The 23,373-nt window shown below is 39.0% G+C and overlaps 1 protein-coding gene across 1 annotated transcript; it reads right to left on the bottom strand.

Moving 5' to 3' along the window:
• Nucleotides 1–21,966, bottom strand: CPB1 (carboxypeptidase B1). Its single transcript, XM_086618327.1, has 11 exons — nt 21,896–21,966; nt 21,714–21,789; nt 19,310–19,434; nt 16,770–16,869; nt 13,908–14,009; nt 13,044–13,145; nt 10,583–10,693; nt 10,394–10,484; nt 9,492–9,694; nt 1,217–1,301; nt 1–188 (listed from the first exon to the last, which is right to left on the bottom strand). Exons 1-11 carry the CDS (start codon nt 21,964–21,966, stop codon nt 1–3), a joined length of 1,254 nt encoding a protein of 417 aa, XP_086474453.1.
• Between the last annotated feature and the right edge of the window lie 1,407 nt (nt 21,967–23,373).

Raw genomic sequence — 23,373 nt, 5'->3', positions numbered from 1 at the left:
CTAATACAAGTGCTCAAGGACATAATTGGCGATATATTTAACAGCAAGTAGAGTCTCTTCACAGGTTGGCTTTATCTGAGATTCAGGGAGAAGAAAACCATATGTACCAGTGTCTCGGAGCTCAAAAGTGAAAGAGTACTTGATGCCTTGATCGTAGGCCCAGTCGTCAGAGCCCCCTGAAGCAGCATCTGTTGATGAAGAAATAAAATAAAGCTTAACTGGAAAAGTGCAGCTACACATTGAAGTGTGGTATACTTTGGAGTCAAATCAGGTAGCCATAAATGCAGAAAGGACGGATAAAAAGCAATATTCAGTGAATTGATTGATTTCTCCTGCGTATGCAAAAACTTTGGTGATTTTTAGGCCATTTGTGAGCCTGAAAGAACTGCAGATATGGGATGTCAGCTCTGTCTTCTTCTTCCGGACAAATGATACCCTCCCTTTCCACTACTTTGGTACAATGAAGGCAGTCTCTTTCACTAAGGAAGGAGTGTCTAGAATTGCTAAGCATCACCAAAACATTTTTAAAGGAAAAATCTCCATAAATATTCTAAAAATTGGGAGAAATGTGGTTTTTTTAAAGATTTTTAAAATTATTTAAGGAAAGAGAAAAAGGGAAAAAAGATTAGTTTCCATATTTAAGTAAATTAAGAGGTCTTAAATATAGGACATATTAAAGTTCTAGAAATCTAGATTTGGCAATCTCAGCTTGGCTTTTGACACTGCAAAGGCCGTGTGCTGACAACTGAGTTCCCAAGAAGTAGAAGAATGGAATTGTAATTAGTATGTTTCTCAGACTGTTATGCAAAGTAAAAGAAATAATTATCTGTGTTGACAGAGTGTTTGAAGCCATACTTTAGGATTTACATCGTCTTTTCACTTTGACTTGGAGATATTGGAAATGCAGAAAATCTCAGGTCAAGATTTATATGTTTATATCTAAGCTGTGTATGATTCAGGAATTCATGCTATGCACATGAATTCCTAAACACTTCACCACATCATCCCCCCTTCCAGGGGTCGCACACTCCCTGGGATCCTTAAGGAATACATCATCCCATATTTTAGAAATGACAGATTCCATATACACCTCTGAGCAAATCCGTGTGAAGAAAGAAGGGGACTACTTAAGAATAACAAGAATCACTAGAAAACTCATTTGATTGTCTTAGAAGCACTTACTAGAGATGGCTAGCATATGTCAGCCAGTACTTACAGATTGTTGTAGCTCCTGGGCCGTATGTATATTCGGTGTTATACAAACTGGCCAGCTGTTCAGATGCAGCCTGAGCAATGGAATTCTGTAGGAAAAGGATAAATGCAAATTTTCAGAAGCTTTCTGAGTGAATCTAAGCAAATATATTGTTGAATAAACTGAAAAGCCATGCTTGAGAAGTTTTTATTTGAAAACTGTTGTTCACCTCTCAGAATGACTAGATGTCAGTAACTGATAAGGCACAACTTGTCCTGTTGTGAAAAGAGTTTATCAGTAAAGAGCTCGTTCTCCAAGCTTTAACGGAGTGTAGTTCGGTCTGTGTATTCCTCTATTTGTACAGCGTGCCTTATAGCCCAGTATGGTTTGGATAGTTAAGGGAGCAAAAGGTAACAGGATTTTCTATACATGGAAGAAACTTGTATAATATTAAAACTAAATAAGGAATCTTATTTAGAGATAAGAGAATCTCAGAGAATAGTAATAACTTGGTACAGTAAATTGTGAATGTACAGTAGCCTTTCTTTTCCTTCTATTCATGCAGTATAAATTCAGAGTAGAGTCAGCTTAGTCAGTGGAGTTGAACACTGATACAAGTGGAAGCATATTAAGGTCTTATAAATATTAACAGCCAGAAAAAGGCATAAATTACCTTGGCACCATATGTAGTCTTGTTATTTTAAATTCATTTCCTGTGCATAGAGGGACACATTCAACTCCCACTGATTCCAGTGAGGGTTGGATCAGGCCCATCAATAGTACTAGGGAGCTTTGTATGTTTGCATTAAGGAAAATTACAGGCTTTTCTTTGGAATGTGTGGCTTTTCCGGTTCTTCATTATTCAACATGTTGGTAATAAAACATGAAAACTATTACTAACAGATGATAAATATGAATGATTTTTAAAAGCAGATGTTCAGTATAAGAATAAGCAATGGGTTGTCATATCTTTCTTTATAGCTTGCAGCTGAATGGCTTACTATTCCAGGAATTTCCTCAAGCCCCTTCTTTCTCTGTAGGTTATACTCTGAATTACTTCCCAGTGGAAGATATATTGTAAAATATTCTCTGTTCATCCTTATGCTTCAAGTGTTCCTGTGAATTACTCAAAAAGTCATATTGGACAATGTGTTTAGAAAATCTTAGTTAAGTCAGAGAGCTTTCTCCGCTTCTACAAAAAATAGGTTTGCTGTTAAAAAATAGGCTTTTTTGAACTGGCAGCCTACTTTATTACACAATTGCAAGTGTTTCCCCGTTACCAAATGTTGGATTTTGAACATCTTAGAATTATGAGAGTTTGTTATAGGAATTTGTGGTCATTTGGCACATTAAAAATATTTAAACAAGGCAGACCAAAGATTATTTGAAGCTTGTCCTTCACCTATAACATTGACTGTACCCGAATGTGGCATTTGTTTTCTGGCCTCTATTGTCCAAACACAAGCAATTGAAGGAAGAATGTTGTTGCTTTGCATTTCACAATCTTGGATTCAGAGCAATTGGGGTAGCTGAGCTCTCTCCAGTGTTTGGGTTATTTTGTTTGGCTGGGTTTTTTCAATCCCTTCACAAGCTGATTTTTCAAAAATCTGTGGTAATTTTTAACACATGTTGAGGGAATTGTAGATATTGGAGACTACTATCTGCTAGTGATTCCATGTTTTCTTCAGTCATCTTTTGTTTATAGTATATATGTTTAATCCGCAGCTGAGATTGACTCAAATCTCTCAATAGTAAATGAATTTTTAAATGTAAACTGAATCTTCCTCTTTTCAAATATATGCAAAGTGGAAGCTAAATTTATAAAGATAGTCTGATACTATGTATGAGCCTATTGGTAATTAGTATTTGCTGTCTCTTTAGTAACTGCACAGTAGGGACAAAAGAGCAGAGCTGCTCTTTGGGAAGAATAGGGCATTCCTTTCACTCAGCTGCCAAATGGTGGCTTTAAATCATGTCAGAACAGATACCAGAAAAGTATGTCAGGAAATCTTTTTACCTGAGGGATTTTTTTATTATTGGCCAGGAAGTTGTAAAAAGAGAGATTTGTAGAAAGAGCAGTTAAGATTTCCAGCTGTTAAGAGCCTGGAATCCAAATAAACAACTTCCTCAAGCTCTCCAGGTTGGAGATCAAGGTGGTATTTTAAATGACCCTCTCTAAGTGAAAAAACATGACTGAGCATTTATGACTTCATCATGAAATGAAACTTTATCAGAAGTTTTTATATCTGCTTTTTTTTCCCTTTTAAGTGTCTCTCTGCAGTTTGCTTTCCTGGTAGATCTATAGTCCAAAACCTAAAGTTTTTTTTTTTTCAACTTTATAGGAACCAAAGTCACCTCTTAATAATAATAATATAAAACAGCAGGGATAATAAAAATCAAGTAAATACTTGTGAGTATAAATACAAAATATGAGGACAATTTTTTCTTTTTTGAAAAAAATAGTACAATTACTTAAAACCATCTGTAAAAAGGAAATAACATGGAGATTTATGCAGAGGTATATAAGTAACACCCAAGGTTTTCCAAAAGGGAAAGTGGTATTTAGCTTTTGAAAAGTGGTTTGGATTTTCAAGCTTGTGTGTTATTTGGAATATAGCTGCAAGGAGAAACATCAGTATCATTTTGACCTGTGAGGATACTCTTTGCTGTTGAGCGATTTTCTAGATCTCTTTGCACACTGTCTTAACTGTATTGTTGCAGTTTCTTTGGAGTTTGTTTGTTTGTTGGTTGTTTTTTTTCCACTGTTAGAAATCTCTCTCTTGCAAGGAAAATTTTACTAGGAGTTATAGTAGCAGAGAAACAACTGGCGCCCTGAAGTCCTAGAAATAACTCCAAATTAATATCTTGTAACTAGGAGCAGAAAATGGGTTTTCAGCTTCTGACTTGCAGCTGAACTCGCAGAGCTGGTCATCTCAGCAGAAGGTAGTATTCCCTGTGCTGATCACCCATCTGTGTTTACACAGCAGTTACTAATATTTTACTTGATCTTGTGTACAGAGCGCATGGGCCAGTGAGTTGTAGTTCTCAGTTGCCATTATCTTACATACATCACAAGCATTTAAACCTATTTTTTCAGTTAATAGCTTTTCATGAAAGATATATTACTGGCCTCTCATTCTCACCACATCTGGAACAAGATAAACAAGACTAAGCATCTTCTGTGTGTTAATAGGTAATTTTTTTAGGAGCATCTCTCTCATTTTACTCTTGTGTCATCAGGGTAGATTTGCCAGCAAATTGAGGCTAAACGCTTCAGGGTTGTTGATTATACAGCTGCTGCAGCGGACAACTCTCTTTGCCCTCACAGTCTGACAGTGATCTGGAGAAGCCTTGCCACTGATTGACTGGACCTCTTGCTCTCTTCCCTCACTGGATTGCAACCTGATTTGCCTGAGACTGAAAAATGTATTTTCACTTCAGCCTCCTGGGCTACTTAAGCAACCCTCAACTTCCTTAATTATGAAAGTCTAAAAATGTGATATTTGCAAAGTTAGCTTTAGCCAAGTGAAGCTAAACTTCTGGGGCTTCTTGTTTCACCAATAAAACCAGAATCCCCTCAAAAGAGTCCATGACTGAAGAGTAGTTTAGTTCATTATTCTGTTGTTGCTCATAGTTACACATCTCCCTGAAAAGTCCAGGGAATCCAGTCAAGGACTTTAGTATGATGCTTCTTTTTTCTTTGCAAGCCTGTTTCTCTGTGACAGTCTCACAAAGAGTTTAAGAAATCTATCCCTGGTGAGAGGGTTTCCAGTGTGACTTAGTTCAGGTGAATGCGCCCTACACCTGTTGGAGACTCTTGTCTTTGAGCCAGATTCATACAAAAGCTTCATCTGGGAGATGCTGCTCCTAAAAACATCCTTTTCACAGTTGTAAGACTGTCAGTACAGAGCAGCTCTGTTGTGGGACATCGGTTGTGGCAAACTCATTGAAGGAGCTGTGGAGACGATTCCAAATATTGCTTTTCTTCCCACTTTCCTGTTTGTTACGCTTCTCAGTTGACTTTACCAATGTTTACTTTTAACAAGTAGTACAATCACAGGAGTTTGCAGCAGCACAGATACAATGACAGCATATGTTGCAACTCCTCATTGGTATGCCGAGTCTCTTAGATGACAAGATTTTCACTGTTCAAAAATTCTTACCCACAGGTCTTCATATATCTTAAACACATTCAGGAATAAAGTCAAGAATGAAAAGACTTTGCTCCCAGGCAGCAGGTTAAATAATCAGACTGCTATTCACAAAGTCACGCGGTATATTTGAAATTGACTCTTCTTGCAGACTGCACAGACTCTGGGCATATCTCCACTTTCTACTACATCCTACTTTAAGCACTCAAGAGGAAAAAGAAACGCTAGACCAACCCATTACGGAAGGTGAATTTCAGTGAGCTTAAACAATAACCCATGTGGTCAATACGCCTTCAAGTAATACAAACTGAAATCCTGTGTCTAGAAAATGATCTTGGGTTGTAAATTGATATAATATTCTGCAGCCTGCCAGGCTGTAATAATGCACGTACATTAATCTGACAATGAGTACGAGCTGGCTGCAGATATGTATTTGGCCCTGAGTTTGTTGTTTAACTGAGAGATGGAATTGAACGTGGAAGGAAAGGAAAGGCACAATACACATTTCTCTATCAAATCATAGTTCAGAGCCAATTCGAATACAAACAAGAATTGATAAAGCTAAACTTGTCTGCAGTGTGACCTAATAGGAATCTAAGGCCAAAATATGAACTGATTAAAAAATCTGGGCTGAACAGTTTATGAATAGTGCAATTAAATATAGAGTTCTTTATTGCAAGAGGACAAAACTGTGAATAGTAAAATAAAGATGAAAACAGTCTTTTTGGGGTGTGGAGAGATACTGATCTTGTCAAGCATGTTTTTTAGTTGTGAAAAGCTAATGCTTCTGTTCTCTGTAGGAGATAGATTCAAGTGTGTGTTCTGTGTGCAGGGTAACACTCCAGGGTATAGTAAGGAATGAGTCAAGAGGATTATGAAGCAGGCAAAATGTGATTCACCAAAAGGAGTGCATATTTCTGTCAGAGTGTCATCACAAGAATATTGTGTAACTTCTGAGAAATTCCTGACCTAGATTTTCCTGTCTTGGGTGTTTTTATTTTTGTTGTTCAAATATCGTTTGGATGACAGTGAGAGTTTTGTGCAACACCCCAGGAGCAGGGGGAAAAAACAACCCTGAATAAAGGGAGAAAAGTTTTTGGAAAATCCTTGTGAACTGTGGGGTTGAAACCCTCAGAGCTCCTCTTGCATCTAAGAAAAAGAGTGGGAAGTTGTGGGAAGGAAGGGACATATGTCTCTTTCATCATGTTTTACACTCCAGGGCCGGGGGTGGTTGAGGGACAGTTCTAATCCCTGACTTAGAGTAAGTTACAATAACTTTGAGGTTGTTCTGATTTGCTATAGCAATGCAGGGGAACATAAAGCATGTCTGGGATTCTCAGCGTGCCCTGTTCTACCTGAGAAACCAAAACTGGAACAGTTTTATGCCTTCTGATGATTTCTTCAGTCTCTGAACAGTCTTTTGAGCCTCAAGGACACGCTGTTCAGTACGCTTACGGGAAAGGAAGGTACAAGCATTCTCTAGATCTTTCTCTTCTGCAGACTTAGTGTCTTCAATCTCATATTACTCAATTTTTGTGCCTTTCTATATCTCAGACACCGGAATGCAGCATAAGCTCCGTGCTATTATGCTACATTTAATTAAATACAATGGAACAAAATGTTGTTAATGATAAGCAGACATGAGAGGTTTTGTTTAAGCACATGTCCAGTTGGTCACTGAAAGAGATAAGAAATTGCATCCATATTTCCTTTCATTTATTAGATCTGTCAGAGTAAAAATAACATCTAAGATAAGATAATGGCACTATAAATTTTTGCTTCTTCATTTGCAAAGTGATTTATGATCGTTTGCCCAAACAATTTCTATTAAAAGTTGAGATTCTCATTCTTCAGCATTTCTCTTAATTCTAAATCTAGATAGAACTTTTAGATATGAAACACAATTGGCATACAAACTAATACTTCTTTTTGTAGCTGTCTCATTTCAAGGCAGTACAATTGTTGATTGAAAAATCTTAAATTTTCTTTTGTCACAGCTTAAATGAATGTTTTAGTTATTTGAAGTAACCTGAAAAGATGCACTTTCGAACCTGACCCAGAGCCTGTTGAAGAGTCTTTCTGTTTAATTCACTGACATTGGAGTGAATTAGGCCCTTTCTGTTTAATTATCCCAGCTACAGGCAATGTTGATTGGGTGATGCTCTGATCTCATTCTCCAAAAGAAAGATTTTTTTCAAGAAGTCTTCCCTTGTTAAAATCAGGCACTGCACAAGTTGAACACCTCTGGGATCCTGCTGACTTTTTGTTGGGTTCACCAATAGAGGAAATATTTTCCATTAATTAAGACGTGAAAAACACTCATGAGGTCACCCTGTCATGGTGGTGAGATTTGTGATTGCTTTGTAGTGGAAAATAATAGAGCTCCCTCTGAGTTCAGTGTGCCTGATTTAAAATATAGGGTAAAGTGATGTTGGAAAGACTAACTTACAAAGTCAAATCAAATGGTTGAAGAGAAATATATAGCCTGCGTTCTTGAGCTATTTATTTTTTATGCTGACTGGTAATAGCAGAATTGTCCTCTATGGCAGGAGAGTTTTTGTTGGCAAAAATTCTAGAACCGTAGTATGGGTTGATTCATTGGATTTTACTGTGTATTAGAATAGAACATTACTAATATAAAATTTTAATTTAATAAAAGAATTTGAAAACTTAGAAAAGCACATAAGTTCTTTCTTATTGCTAAAGATTATTCTAATAATGAGGTTTAATGTAAACTTTTTGCATTTAATACTGTGAGAAACATGCTGTACTTATAATTATGTTTCATCACATTTGCTCTTGATTCGAAAAACTGAGCAGAATGTCATGCAAATTTTTAACACATGGGAACTTTGTGATCTTGACAACAAAGCAGCTTCAAGCGTTTTGTGTTGTTTTATTACTTTAGACTGAACTGCAATGTGTGAAATATGAAGCTTTTGTAAAAACGGAAGACAAAAAATTGCTATAGTTTCCTGGAATAATTACAATTAAAAATTTCTGGAATATAAATTAAGAAAACAAAATCTTCATCTTAATCTCATCCTTTCTTCTAAGCCATGAAAAATGTAGCAAGACTTTTGGCCCCAGTTTATATTTGTGTATCAGAATCATGCCATCTATTTGGGAGCACTCATAAATCTGTCAAACCTGCACAGCAGAGCAACACACAGTGTTGTTGCCTTGGACTTTTGGCAGCATCCAGGAAAGAGGGAGAATCAAGATTTGTTTGTTTTGTTTTGCTGTGTTGTTTTGCCTGCCAACAGGTTCTAATTGCTAATATGGCAGAGAACTGAAGTAATTTTTATTATTCATGATAGCTGATTTTTTTTGCCTTTTAAAATATTTACAAGTTTTATATACATTTGGCAGTTGTAACCCCTCTCTGTTTTTAAGGATAAAAAAATAATATTCCAGACTCTTGTTATTTTACTTACATGGCATTAGGGTATGGCCTTTCTCTAGGATGAATGAAAGAGGTGTTGTCCTTTAAAACATCACATTCATCCTCTCCCCTTCCAAATAAAGGGTATGTTTGGATCCGGGCCTGTTTAGAAAGGCCTCAGAACTGAAACTTTTTACCTGTTTTGTATCTAACTGTTTTTTGTTGTACTTTTGACAATAACCGCCTCGTATCAATAGGAGTTTCACCATTTTACTTCAGTGAGAACTGAGGTTCAGTAGGAAGAGGCAGACAGACATCCCTGTCTGCTGGTGATGATACCAGTTCAGTCATTTCATAGTTATTACAATCTGTCAAGCTGTTAGCTTGACTTACAGGGCATAATGTTTCTATATAATGTATTAAAGCTACATACACAGCAACCTCTTGAGTCATGAAGAAGCGGTGCTGCACAGCATAGTGGATTTGTGCATAGCCTGACTGGAAGACAAACCTGACCTTGCAGCAAATTAATTGTGTATGTGGAAATTAAATAAGGCTCTTAAGTTTAGCCTGTGCTTGAACGATGTTGAAGCCATCATGGTTTCCCTTGTTCTTGCTGTGAAAGACTGCAGTATTTTCAAAAACTGGCAGTACAGATCCTTTCCAGATGTTAAAGAAACTGCTTCAAGTTAAATGGACCTAAATAGCAAGTAATGATTTTTGCTTATTCTTTTAATTATGTCAAAATGACAGAGAGACTTACCAGTTCTTCATAATCTGATGGTAATTCGTAGGTATACGAATAAGGAAACAGTAGCAGCTGGGAATAGGAGTGAATCGTCAAGTATGCCTTGATTGTAGAAAGATGTTCACGGATAAAATCAGCCAAAGCCTTAGTTTCCTTTTCAGATTCAGGTGCAGAGCCACAGTAAGTGGAATCACAGGGGTATTTTGAGGCCCCAAGAGCTGGGAAGAAAGGTGAGTTTAATGAGTATTTAATGAAAAAACTTGGTTCTTAGGAGATAAGATATCTGCTTATGTTGATAAGCCTTGGAAATCCTAGTGACACATATGCCATATCAGAGGAGAGAGTATTTTATTGCATAGTTAAGACACTGGGCAACATGACATAGCATTAAATAAATATGCTCTGTCCAGTATGCATAGTTGGAAGAATATGAGTACCGATGTAAAGCCCTGTATTATGTAAGTGACTTGACATATTGATTTACTTCAGTACTTAACAATCCTCTCCTTGCATATCTCCCCTGTTTCTAGGACACTTCAGGAACCAGCCAAGTGCAAACCACTCAAGAGGCCACTCTCCGCAGAGTGAAACTAACCAAAAAAAACCTCTTAATGTTTCTGTTCTGAACTCGTAGAAGTGTATGTATATATATGTATATGTGTGTATAGACGTGCGTGTATATATGTGCATATATATGTTCATAGAAGTAGCCATACTGATGACGCTAGTAACCAAAGTCTGTTTTTTACCTAAAACTTCCCCAGAAATTGAACACAAGCTACTCCACAATGCTATACTGATGGTCTTAACTCAAGCTTAAGCTGGAGCGACCATCAGATAGGGAAAATCCATAATTAAGCAGCTTGACTACTACACCTCTGCATGATTGCTTGCAGCTACTATTAGGAGACACTTACTGCCCCAGCCAGCATTAAAATTCCTGTTGGGATCAGTACCAATGCAACGGCTACCAGCATTTGCAGAGCGTGTCTTTCTCCACAAGCGATTCTGAAATAGAATGGTGAAGCATAGATCAAAACTAAGAGAAAGTTCTAACAGCTGGCTTTTCCAGCAATACTCTTTTTGAGAAAGAATAATGTACTTACATTTGTCCAAGTGTAAACGTAACCATCAATATTAACAACAGGCAAAACATAGAAGTCCAAGCTGTTGAGAAGCGTGGTCACAACAGTATCACTTCCATAGGTCTCAACAGCCTAGTTGGAGAAAAGTAGAAAAAGCTGATGATACCTTCGTAGATCTGTATCTCCTGTGTGTTTTTAAAGGCTTGGATCTGGATCAAAAATTAGTGAATGTGGTAGGTAAAGTCATCTAGGTCACTCCACCACATGAGATGGCTGCTCTGTGATATTACATATGCTTATGGACATAGGATTTACACTGACACAAACCACACTGCTGTTAGAAAGCCATGTCATTCTGGTAGATAAATTATATGGTAAAGCAATGTTGATTTTGAACAGGACAATAAATCACTAGAAAGAGATTTTAATCTACTACCTTCTTGTTTAAAGACATAACAAAGTCCCTGTCCATATATTCTCCCTACATCCTGTCACCTTAAAGGTTTGATTTTAATTTACGTGAAAAGAAAAAATCATTATTCCCATTTTTTATATCTGTTGTGCAGCGAAATGTCAGAAATTATGGAGAATACTTCCAAAGAACATCCTTACCCATTTCCAGTCGTAGTGCTGTGGATGCATATATTCATAGGGAGGCAGATTTTTCCCTGCACTTTTCCGTACACATGTATCGAATAACACACATAAGAACTCCTGCCATAAACCTGTATATCCTGATTGTTCATGGCCTGGCACTTTGTGTGCTTGTTCGCAGATTTGTATCAGTGTCAAGGGAGCATGCAATGACCATGGAAATTTGCTTTAAGTAGTATGTTGCACCCATGTTTCCTTTACTCTACACAGACATAAAGGGCAACATAGGGAGAAATGCAATGGAGAAAGGCATCTATTGTCCTGTAACTAGCAAGTGAGAAGGTTGGATGTAGAATCTAGAAAAGCAGTTCCAGATCACCAGAACTTACTTTTTACTGTTTTGGTTTTTTTAATGATTGGTGGTGGGGTTTGGTTTTATTTTTTTGACATATAACAGTCTACCTTGCTCATGTTTTTCTCTAGGGTGGTTTTTTTGTTTCACTTTTATGTCTAGAAGCAATCTCGAGTGAACCACTGATGATGCTCAGAGGACTGAGCTTTTACAGCATGTCTGCCTATCTGCATTTGGATCCAACTGGGCAGAACCACTGCTGGTGTCAGGTACGCCCATGAATTAAGTGACCAGACAGTGAAAATGACAGCTGTAGTGACGTGAATTGCTAAAAGACAAATGGCGGCACATACTGTCTGCAGCCTTATTAGGAGATAATGAAATCACATTCCCATTGGCTCCACTGAGATGTCACTTTCAATTTCCACTGCTTCCTACACAAAACCACATGGCTGTCTGATAAGGCTGAGATTATACGCTCCACAAAGGCCTCTGCCAGCGTGGCTCACTCACGTACTTTGGCTTTCCTTTGCTTGATTTTAAATCCCAGCTGCTGCTTCTGTTTTGTGGGTTTTGTTTTGTTATGTTTTTGGTTTTGTTTTTTTTTAACCTTCAAGCAGGAATTCTTACAAAGTTTGATTCGATTAGTGAGTTGTTCTACTAAGTTGATTGATCTCCCCTCGCTGAGGAGGAATATACCTCTTTCTGTAGAGGATACTGTACAGCATTTGATAACTCCCACTTGCTTTATATTGGTGGTGAGGAGGAGGAAAAGATGAAATAAAATTGTTTAATTCAAAGCCTGAAGTATGCCAGCCTGAAGTGAAGCTAATTTCACCTGTGCAGCTCTTTCCTGAGTATGGTTTCATGTTTTAGAAACCCTTCTGTACAACTTGAGCCTTTCTGTGGCTGCTCAAAGGGATGTATATGCATTTCTCTCTTCCTGAGTCGAGTTTAGGGAGCTTCGTCTGTAGTCTTCCTCCTCTCTTGGGTACATTTCCTCAGTGTACTCTGTGCTGAGCTGAGGGTAGGTTTCTACCCTCTCTGTTGCCTTACTCGAGTAAGGCTGGTTGCAGGGAATACAGCACGTGATGCTGCAGGAAGATGGCTGCTCTGAAGTGCATTCAGATGCCTTCTGATGTGTCCTTGAATTTCCTAATTCCCTGCTCTTTGTGACGATGTGAACAACATGACTATGTTTATAGTGTTAGTAGACCTGTTTGCTTGTCTCTCACCTTTCTCTGACTACAGGTGCAAAAGGAATTTATATACTGTGTAAGTTGCCCTTGTAGTTGTCGGTACCTCTTACACATGCTTTTAGGTAGCCTTAAGCTGCTGAAAGATTACAGGTCCAACCATTAAGACCTGTTTAAGTAGTTACGCCCTAACCATCTGAGGTGAGAGAAGGGATGTGTGGACAGGTATTTAGAGGTAGAAAGGCAATCTGCAGTGGCCTCAGCTTTTGCTGCTCACTTATTATTTTCTTAAATATAGTTGCATTTTGTAAAATATTTTTTCATCATTAAGCTTACTGACTTCTTTCACAAACCACTGGCAGAAAGCAGGGGAGATCCATTCTCTTGCATGGAAACCACAATCCAGAAAGATGGCCGTCTTATTTTGACCACTTTTTCCCACCTAGGAAAAAAAAACCAACAAAAAATTCCAGTCTTGAACAAAATAATTTGTATGCAGAACAAGTCAGTCAGTTTGCTGACCTAAAAAGTCAAACTTTATACAAACATAGCATTCCTTGGTTAAATGGAAATCTGTGGACTACTCTCAGCTGTAGCTAAAAAAATAGACTGAATAATTTCATTTTTATTCATGTAGCTTATGCTTCCCCCTCCCAAATATTTGATTCTTCTGCTCTGTTGATTTATTTCCTGTAGCGTCTCAAAGAGTTGATCTTGTTTGCTTCAATGATACATTATTTAAATGCTTATGCAATTTTGGGTAAGTAATCTTTATCTTTTCACCTTTATTTAAGTCATGGTGTCTTATTTATTCATAAGAGTTATGCCAAATAATTACATATGATGAAGATACAAACAAATTTGTTGCCTATTGCTAGAAAGATGGACATTTATACATCTTTTTAGAGTAAATCAGTTTACAAACAACAGATGGAGAGAACATAAAGGTAGATGATCATTCAAATAGCTCTCAGGAGTGTGGTTAAAGTTATACATCTGAACTTCTAATAATTCATTATGCCCCTTTTAAAAAAAGAATCTTAAAAGGTGAAAAAAAAATCATAGTGGTAGTGCACAAAACTTATTAGATTTTCTGCAAAATGTATATTACTATCTTAGCGTCATTGGTGCTTTAACAGACATCATAATCTTGTGGAGGCTAATAGAGGAAAACAGTTTGGCAGAAAGAAATCAAAGCACTTACTTTGAGAAGGTACAGTGGCCGTCCTTCGTATGTTTCCCCGATTACACTGCGAGAGACAAGGTCTGGGTTCTGAGCAGCAATATCAGCAGTCCAAGCAGCTATCTGTTTAATAAGGAAGTTAAATTTACTGATGTCTCTGTCCTCAGGTCCAGAGTAATTAATTCACAGACTTCAAGGCAGAACGGTCCTTCTGAGCATCTAACTTGACCTAGTATTTAATACAGTTTGTAGATTTCCAGGAATTAACTCCTACATGTTCTAGACTTATATGCCTGAATTAAGATTTTTTAGTATGAATTAATTTATCTAAAGCCATCACTGGAGTATAGCTGGTGGATTATAAAACCCTTTGAATGCTAACTCTGTATAGTTATGACCTTGTCAACCCTTAAAGTCTCTTAACAAAACAAAACTGTTTTTCTTATTAAGCTAAGTAGATTGAATGCCTAAAATCTACATGTTGTAATGTGCTGGATGGGGGTTTGTAAGAACAGTCCACTAATGCCAGACACAAAAGAAAGAAAATCTCCTCCATTCTATTTATGATTTAAGAAAAGTAATAACAGCCTTTATTATCTTAATATTGGAGCTGTTTCCCTTTGTTACAGGTGCCTTCAGAAGCTCACAAAAGTGTTGTCACATCCACTCAAAAAAGCATTTCATGTCCAAAGAGCTATCTGTGAACTAAGAAAAAGAGAGGAAACAGCAGACAGATCTAGACAAACTGGCAAGAGAATACGAGAAATAATGGTTGACATTATGGATATTGGTGGGGTTTTGCATGCCAATAACCTTTGCAGAGTCAGAGGAGCTTTTGTTCTTATTTTTAAACAGCCTTGTAAAAGGAGACTTTTTTTTTTTTAGGAGAGTTCTGATGGAATAAAATTGATTAGTTCTGGATGTGTTCTATAGGTACCACCTGGAGAGGAAATACAAATTTTCTGTTTCTAAAAAGTAACATTGCCCACTAAGTAACATTGCTTAGTGGGCAATGACAGGCACGAAAAAGGAAAGATTTTTGCAAGGAAAGACATGAAAGGGAGATTGTCATAGTTCTAAGTATAAGAACTATGATGCAATGGATGATAAGGAGCCACTGCAAAGATGTGTAGAGTAACATGGTCAAGATTACGTGCCAGGAAAAATGAGCATGGCTGTGAAAAAAGGAAGGAGGAGGGGAGAGCTTATGGTGCAAGATGAAGAGTTAGATTTGGAGCAAGGAATGGAATCAAGTGCTAAGGCACATAGAAAATAAGGAGGTGATTGGTGACAGCCAACATGGCTTCACTAAGGGCAAATCCTGCCTGACTAATTTGGTGGCCTTCTATGATGAGGTTACAGCATCGATGGATAGGGGAAGAGAAACTGACAGCATCTACGTGGACTTATCCAAAGCATTTGATACTGTCCCACACGACATCCTTGTCTCTAAACTGGAAAGACATCGTTTTGATGGATGGACCACTCAGTGGATAAGTAATTGGCTGGATGGTCGTTCTCAAAGAGTTGTGGTCAATGGTTCAATGTCCACGTGGAGGCCAGTGACGAGTGGTGTTCCTCAGGGGTCAGTACTGGGACCAGTGCTATTTAACATCTTTGTTGGAGACATGGACAGTGGGATCGAGTGCACCCTCAGCAAGTTTGCATACCAAGTTGTGAGGTGTTGTGGACACGCTGGAGGGAAGGGATGCCATGCAGAGGGACCTTGACAGGCTGGAGAGGTGAGCATGTGAGAACCTCATGAAATTCAACTAGGCCAAGTGCAAGGTCCTGCACGTGGGTCGGGGCAATCCCAAGCACAAGTACAGGCTGGGCAGAGAATGGATCGAGAGCAGCCCTGAGGAAAAGGACTTGGGAGTGCTGGTGGATGAGAAGCTCAACATGAGTCGGCAATGTGCACTGGCAGCCCAGAAAGCAATTTGTATCCTGGGCTGTATCAAAAGAAGTGTGGCCAGCAGGTCGAGGGAAGTGATTCTGCCCCTCTACTCTGCTCTCGTGAGACCCCACCTAGAATACTGCGTTCAGCTCTGGAGTCCCCAACACAAGAAGGACATGGAGCTACTGGAGTGGGTCCAGAGGAGGGCCACAAAGATGATCAGAGGGCTGGATCACCTCTGCTATGAAGACAGGCTGAGAGAGTTGGGGCTGTTCAGCCTGGAGAAGAGAAGTCTCCGGGGTGATCTTATAGCAGCTTTCCAGTACCTAAAGGGGACCTACAGGAAAGCTGGAGAGGGACTTTTTACAAGGGCGTGTAGTGATAGGACAAGGGGCAATGGATTTAAACTGAAAGAGGGGAGATTTAGATTAGATATAAGGAAGAAATTTTTTACATTGAGGGTGGTGAGGCAGTGGAACAAGTTGCCCAGAGAAGCTGTGGCTGCCCCATCCCTGGAAGTGTTCAAGGCCAGGTTGGATGAGGCTTTGGGCAACCTGGTGTAGTGGAGGATTTCTCTGCCTATGGCAGGGGGGTTGGAACTAGGTGATCTTTAAGGTCCTTTCCAACCCTAACCATTCTATGATTCTATGATTCTAAGTTTTTTAGCAAAGGGGATGGGAGAAGGAGTGAAAAGGAAAGAGCAAACTAGCAGTGAAGCAAGTCAGCCTGGTCGTTGGATTTCTGCCAGTTTCTTTGCAGCACTGGCAGCAGAAATAGAGGAAATAGGTGTAGGGGGCTGAGTTATACAGATTAACTCAGTAATGAGCAATAAAGGAGAAAAGGAAGGGAAATTTGGAGAAGGAGTTATTGTACTAATGGATGGAACAGTAAAGGAAAAGGGAAGAAGGCTGGAAGCATATCAGAAGCCATTTTGACTATAGAGGCTAAGTTCCAAGCTGATAAAGTGGCAAACTTCTAGACTTTACCGTTTCCCAGTCATTGTACTTTTCATAGCTGTGCCCGGTAGTACGAGTTTTGCTGTCGAATTGGGCATCCAGTGCAGCCTGCAGGTTGTCAATCAGAACTCTGAAATGAGGCACCGTGAAAAGTGTAAAGAGAAACATAGAATTTGCTAGCAGGAAAGTAAGCACCAGGTAGACATTTACAGGTCTTCCTGGAATTAAGGCTGCATGGATTGTGAAGTGAAAATACAGGGAGCTGATTTATGCATTTGAAAATAAGATATATTAGGTTCAAGTTTCAACCTCCTTCCTGCCTCAGCCTTGCTGCGAGATTGCTCAGGGAGCAATAGCTTCCTCCTGATTAGCACCTGCCTACTTACTCCCGTACTAACAAACCTTCAGGGTGGCAACAGTTTGCTTTAGGAGGAATGGCACCACTGAGACAGAGCATGTATAGAAAATGAGCTCTGGACTGACCACATGTTGCCAGATTGCCTCTGCTTCAATAGGAAAAGGCCCTCTCTTGAACTTATGGCACTAGAGGACAGTTAGACTGCAGCAATGTACCAGTCCCATGCAGCAATCCAGAGATGTTTGCCAGATGAAATTCTTTGCCAAACCAAGCTTCCAAAGTTTAGGTGTGGTTTGACAGCTCTACTGCAGGTGGCATTATCCATCCTCCAAACTACTCTACTGCATACGAGGTGGGCTGTTAAAGTAGAACACACAATGGCAAGAAAACTCCAGCATCCTGTCAGGATTGGTTGGATTTCTCCTGTTCATCTTTCCCTGAGGCTGGTACAAAGGCACAGCTCATCATTGAGCATACTCTTGAGGACCTTTTGCTTATGTTTCAACCTTGGCTATCAAAAAATGAAGTCCTCTTGTTTTTCCAGTGTTTGTCTTAACAGTCTAACTCATCCAGGATATGTCCTTGATCATTTGTGATTTGAATAGAAGAGCAGGAGGCCAGTTTGTGAGGCACTACCAGCCTTCAGAATAAACAGTGCAAATGACTACATTGACATGATGTCATGGCACTGAAGCTGCACTTCAAAAGAATTGTAAAGGCTTGGGTTGTTACAAGGACACTCCACTCAAGTTTGTCAGGGACACCTTCCAGACATTATGGCCTTTGTTGCAATCAAAAGATTTGTGCATGGACCTGAAGGAGTTCATGAATATTATAGGAAAAACTAACACATGTATATTAACTCCTCCTTTGCCAAAGAGGAAATTCCACTGAAATTGGATTCCTGTGCTGTATGTGGGCTGTGGCATTACTAGAAATTATTTCTTCTAGAATGTTTTTAGATTCTGTTTTCCCAGCAGCATCCAAATCAGACATGGTTAACACGACGCCAGTAAGTTTAGGGATGGATTATCCTTTGATTTAGGAGATCATAAAAGTTATGTTTAATGAGAACCGTGTGGTGTCCAATGAAGGAGTCTGGTCTGGTGGCAACAACAATGGGGTTGAGAGACAAAAACTCTCCACTCAGCCAAAAGAAGTCATGAGAATTTGATCAAATAATACTGACTTTCTGTGTCTGAGTACATGATATTAACAGAATATCCATTACACATTGAAGAAGCCTGATAATCAAGCTGGGCCGAGCCAATTTGCAGTGCTCAGGTGGAGCTAAATGAGAAATGAAGACAGCCCTGCTCCACTCCAGCCCAAAGTCAACTTCTCGTTCTCAGTTAATGCTTGCACAGTGACTGGAAGATACGAAGTATAAGCAGTTGCCTGATCCTGCTCTTTTCTCCTTACTCTCCCATTAGTGCTACTCACTACAATGCTTCCATTCTCAGGAATGTGTAGTGTGGCAGTGTGGTCTATTCCCTCCTTATAGGAGGGATTAGACCCTCCTTATGCTGCAATTGTATCTGGTCTTGGAAACTCAGGGCTTTTTTACTTCTGGGTGATATACTTATAAAATTTTTGAGGCAATTAAGTGCTCTCTCTATGGAGAAATCCTTGCCATGGATCTGCTGTGTGACTTAAGTAAGCCCAAGGCTGTCCTGGGAATCTGTTCTTTGCTCTCCTTTGGCCCTTCAACTGGTAACTTTCTGTCACCAGTTGGGGTTTTTTGTTTCTCTAGCTATCCTTCTGCAGCTTAGAGAACTCAGTGGGGAGCCCCTCATGGTAGCCCTTGATGCTCACTGTTTTCTGGCTTCAGTTCCCTGCTATTATCATGCAAGCCCATCTGGTATACTTTCTGGCTCTTTCTAGACCTTTGCTGCATTTTGTCTTTAGTGGAAAATCTTTCTTGTCTCCTCCTAACTCCACCCTGTGTACTGCAGTGAGCTCTCACCTCAGGGAAATTCCTGGTAGTAAGTCTTTGCCTCTTACCTCTGTCAACATTTCACCTCACCCCTTTAACACAGAGCAGCTACAGTCCATTTGAAGTGCCATAGGAAAGCTGAACCCAGTAGAGGCATCCACAAGAGCGATGAAGTTTGTGACAGAAGATCAGTTGACCAATATGAAAAGATCAAACACATTTTTCCCAGTATTTAATCTCCTTATATTTGAAATACAGTAGTGAGAACAAACTTACCTATACTCCACTCCACTTTCTTTCAAAAGATCTTCAACCTCAAAAGACTTATCAGCTTCAACTAGGAAATCAACTTGCATTTTTGGTCTTACCAGTGTGACAGAGTCTGGCTGCCAAAAGTCAAGCTGAAAGAAGGCCAAATGAATACATGAACAAATAAATACATACATATGGCTGAGATTTTTAGATGGGTGTATGTGTCATGATATTGATTGTGATTAATACACCAAATTTCATTCCTGTCCTACTACACTGACCCGACCTTGCTTCCCAGAAGTATCAACCTAAATTTTAACTGGAAATTGATTAAGAAGATTTTTATTAGGCCCTGCAATTTATATGGCAGAATTCTGGAGATGGCAGCGACAGTTTCACAAATGCCAAGTATTTTACAGCCTACATAGTATTTTACAGCACGTAGAGACTTGTGAATAATATAACTATCTTTACAACTTCTTTCATTCTTTGTACGGATTTCATTGGAGATTTTTGCCTGTAAACATTAGACAGAAATGGACTCCTGACTCAGTAGTAGAGGAGCGCTACATGAATACATACATCAGCTGGGAAAGACTATTGTCTGTATGAGTGCTTCTAACACTCAGTTCACTAAAGTTGGTATGAGGAACCTGTGCCTTTGGAAGATGTTTAGCTTAAGGTGGATAAATGACAATGCTGTTACTATTGCATGTATTTTTCCTGAAGTCAGCTTCCAGACCTTCCAGTCAGCTAGCCAAGTGCAAGGTCCTGCATATGGATTGGGGCAGTCCCAAGCACAAATACAGGCTGGGTGGAGAATGATTGAGAGCAGCCCTGAGGAGAAGGACTTGGGGGTGCTGGTTGACAAGAAGCTCAACATGAGCTGGCAATGTGAGCTTGCAGCCCAGAAAGCCAACCACATCCTGGGCTACATCAAAAGAATTGTGGCCAGCAGGTCGAGGGAGGTGATTCTTTCCCTCTGCTCTCGTGAGACCCCACCTGCAGTACTGCGTTCAGCTCTGAGGCCCCCAACATCAGAAGGACATGGACCTGTTGGAACAGGTTCAGAGGAGGGCTGCTAAGATGATCAGAGGGCTAGAGCATCTCTCCTATGAAGACAGGCTGAAAGAGTTGGAGTTGTTGAGCCTGGAGAAGAGGGTTCTGGGGAGACCTTATAGCAGCCTTCCAGTACCTAAAAGGAGTCTACAAGAAAGCTGAAGAGGCACTGGAACAGATTGCCCAGGGAAGCTGTGGATGCCCCATCCCTGTAAGTGTTCAAGGCCAGGCTGGATGGGGCTTTAAGCAATCTGATCTAGTGGAAGGTTTCCTTGCAGAGGGACTGGAATTGGAATATCTTTAAGATCCCTTCCAACCCTAACCATTCTATAATTCCATGACCTCTAGATTTAGCACCCTACTAAAGGCCAGTGAAAGCAAAGCTGTTTTGCCAACCTAATGCCTTTTCATCTTGTGAATGTAATGGAAATTGGAGCCGGTGGGCATATTCTTCAACTACGTGTTTTCAAGTGAGATGAGTATTCCAGGATATACTACTACATCAGTCCTGACTGATTGCTTTGTATAACAATGGTAGTTGAGGGATCTTTTCTTTGCTTAAAAGAAAAAGGAACCAAACAATTCCTTTATACTACACACTTAAAAGCAAGCATGCTATATTAATTTTCATAATATCGGCAGCACCATTCCAATAGTATATTCTTTTACAGAATACTGTTCCAGTATGCTATACTAGCCTGTTGATGGTAGTTCTCCACATCTGTACTTCATTAAAAATGCCATCCTTTCATCCCACAGATAATGGCATCTTTTTCACCAACAGCTATTTTACAACATCAAAGCTGAAGAGAAATATTGAAAACATATTTACTATCTTTATTGTTTTTTTTCTCATGTCATTGTGTCATCATATATCTACGTCAAAGTCAGTAAGAAACATGCAGCTTGTTTGGAGGGAAAGGAAGCTTTAAAGGAAGTCAGAGAAGAAAAGATGACATGAGTGACTAGAGGACAAAGAAAAGTTCAATTTGTTTGGAATATGCACTTTTAGGTTATTTACACGAGCAAAATGCTTTGCCTATAATGGTAAAAGTTGGAATTTTCATGTTTGGTCTACTACATTCTTGAAAGCACTCCACGTTGAATACAGTATTTCAGATTAATTTATTCTATTAATAAATTCTGGTGGGCACTTTAGTATTCGGACTGTATTGGAATGTATTTGTATAGATGTAGCTTTATCACCTTGTCCTATTCTTTCTGAAGAAACACTCCAGCTGACTTGAATGGAACCAAGATTAGGTCTTTAACTGAGTAGCATGATTTTTTTTTAAAGATATGTGTTAGTAGAACAACAGGAGAAATGTTCCTTTCAAATGCAATATAGCTCCTGCCCCAAATTCTTTACCTGCATGTTGCTGGCAAGGGAATTGATGATTTCCACCTGCTCATCATTCTGCAGAATCACGCGAAACACCTTCTGCCTGAAAGGGGAGAAAAAGATTGGATTTGAAACAGGTAAGTCAATTGAAAGGCTTTTGCTCATGCAGAAGATATTGTGCAAATATAAAACTTGATGCCTGTTCTTACCCATCAAAGGCAGGATCCTGCAGGTGAGCAGAGACAGCTGCAGCACCTACAAGAACCAAGAGCGCCCACATTTTTTTAAAAGAAAAAACCCCAGGTTTTCAGTTCTTCTGTGCTGCTTTTATAACCTGTTTTGTCCAGCTTTTGGTCAATTATACACCAGAACAACTCACTGATCAACTGATAGATTATTCCCTTGGTCTTGTTTTATTTGCGTACTATTTATAATGTGTGTTTTACTCCACACCTGTGAAAACAGCTGAAAGTCTCAAGGGGGGCTGGCTAAAGAATCTTACTACTTGAGCTGGATAAACTTTTGATATAAGAAAGTGAATTGAATTTAATTTACTTTGGGTTTTTTTTTTCTGTTGTATGTGAATTTTGATTTTTTTTTCCTATCATTTAGTTGCTGGATTATAAACTTTATAATACCTTATTGTTACTTTATGTAATGGTGGCTGTCTATCAGATGTTGCTGCAGTGTCTTAATCACACAGCATTGTCCCTCTTCCTGAGTAATATGGGGCTGACTCTGACAAAGGAAGAGGAAACATAGCTGGGATGTACTAATTATTTTTTTTTTCCCAACAGAGAAGAAAAGTACTGAACTTGTTCTTTGATCAGTCACTTTACAAGTCAGGTGTCAGCAGAACTGAGGGTGTAGAAATTTCTAGTCTCAGTAGGGTTGTACATATACTCCACATAATACATGCGTTGATTCTTGCATATTCTCTAATTTATTCACGGAAGGATCAGAGGTAAATGTCTTTTAAGGTAAGCTCTACTGTGGGCATTACATGTAGGCCAAGAAGACCAAATGAAATGTAGTCATACAAAATCATTTTTAGCTTTACTTTTCATATGGTGCCTAAACTATCAGAGAATCAATAGTGTGTTTGCATCACTGCTCTTGCATCTGTTTAGTTTTCATTAACGAGTACTTGGCATTAAATGTAATGTTAATTGTCTGTTGATGCTGTGTCCTGAGGTGACTGGTGTTTTCGACAGGGATCGTCTAAATGAATCAGTACATAAATATATAAAGAATGGAATTTATGAGCTCAGTTCTGTCTTCTGTTATGCCTAAGTGACCAGACGAATTAAAGGGGTTCAGACAGATAATCTTGAAGATGTTCTTTGACTCCATGTCTGCTATTTTGCAGAGATCCAGATATATGTATATCGTATAATAAGTGAACATTTATTAGAAAATTAGTATATATTAATCTCAGATTAAAAGACATAGTTACAGTTTCAAAGTGCAGAAGTTTGAATTGTCAATGACCATTTTAAGAATGAATGCGGCATCGAACTCTGCACCTAATTTTTTATGAGGTTCTCTGTAGTCAACTCCATAATGTTGCAGCAGCCTTATATACAGAATACCTAGAAATATATTTTGAACATCAGTGTACTGAAAATGCAGCAGTTTATGCTTAACAATATGACCCGTGATAAATATGCTCCTAAAAGGAAACTCC

Source organism: Tauraco erythrolophus, chromosome 11 (assembly GCF_009769465.1).
Source record: "Tauraco erythrolophus isolate bTauEry1 chromosome 11, bTauEry1.pri, whole genome shotgun sequence".
NCBI lineage: Eukaryota > Metazoa > Chordata > Aves > Musophagiformes > Musophagidae > Tauraco > Tauraco erythrolophus.
This window is presented reverse-complemented; position numbering and strand designations above follow the sequence as displayed.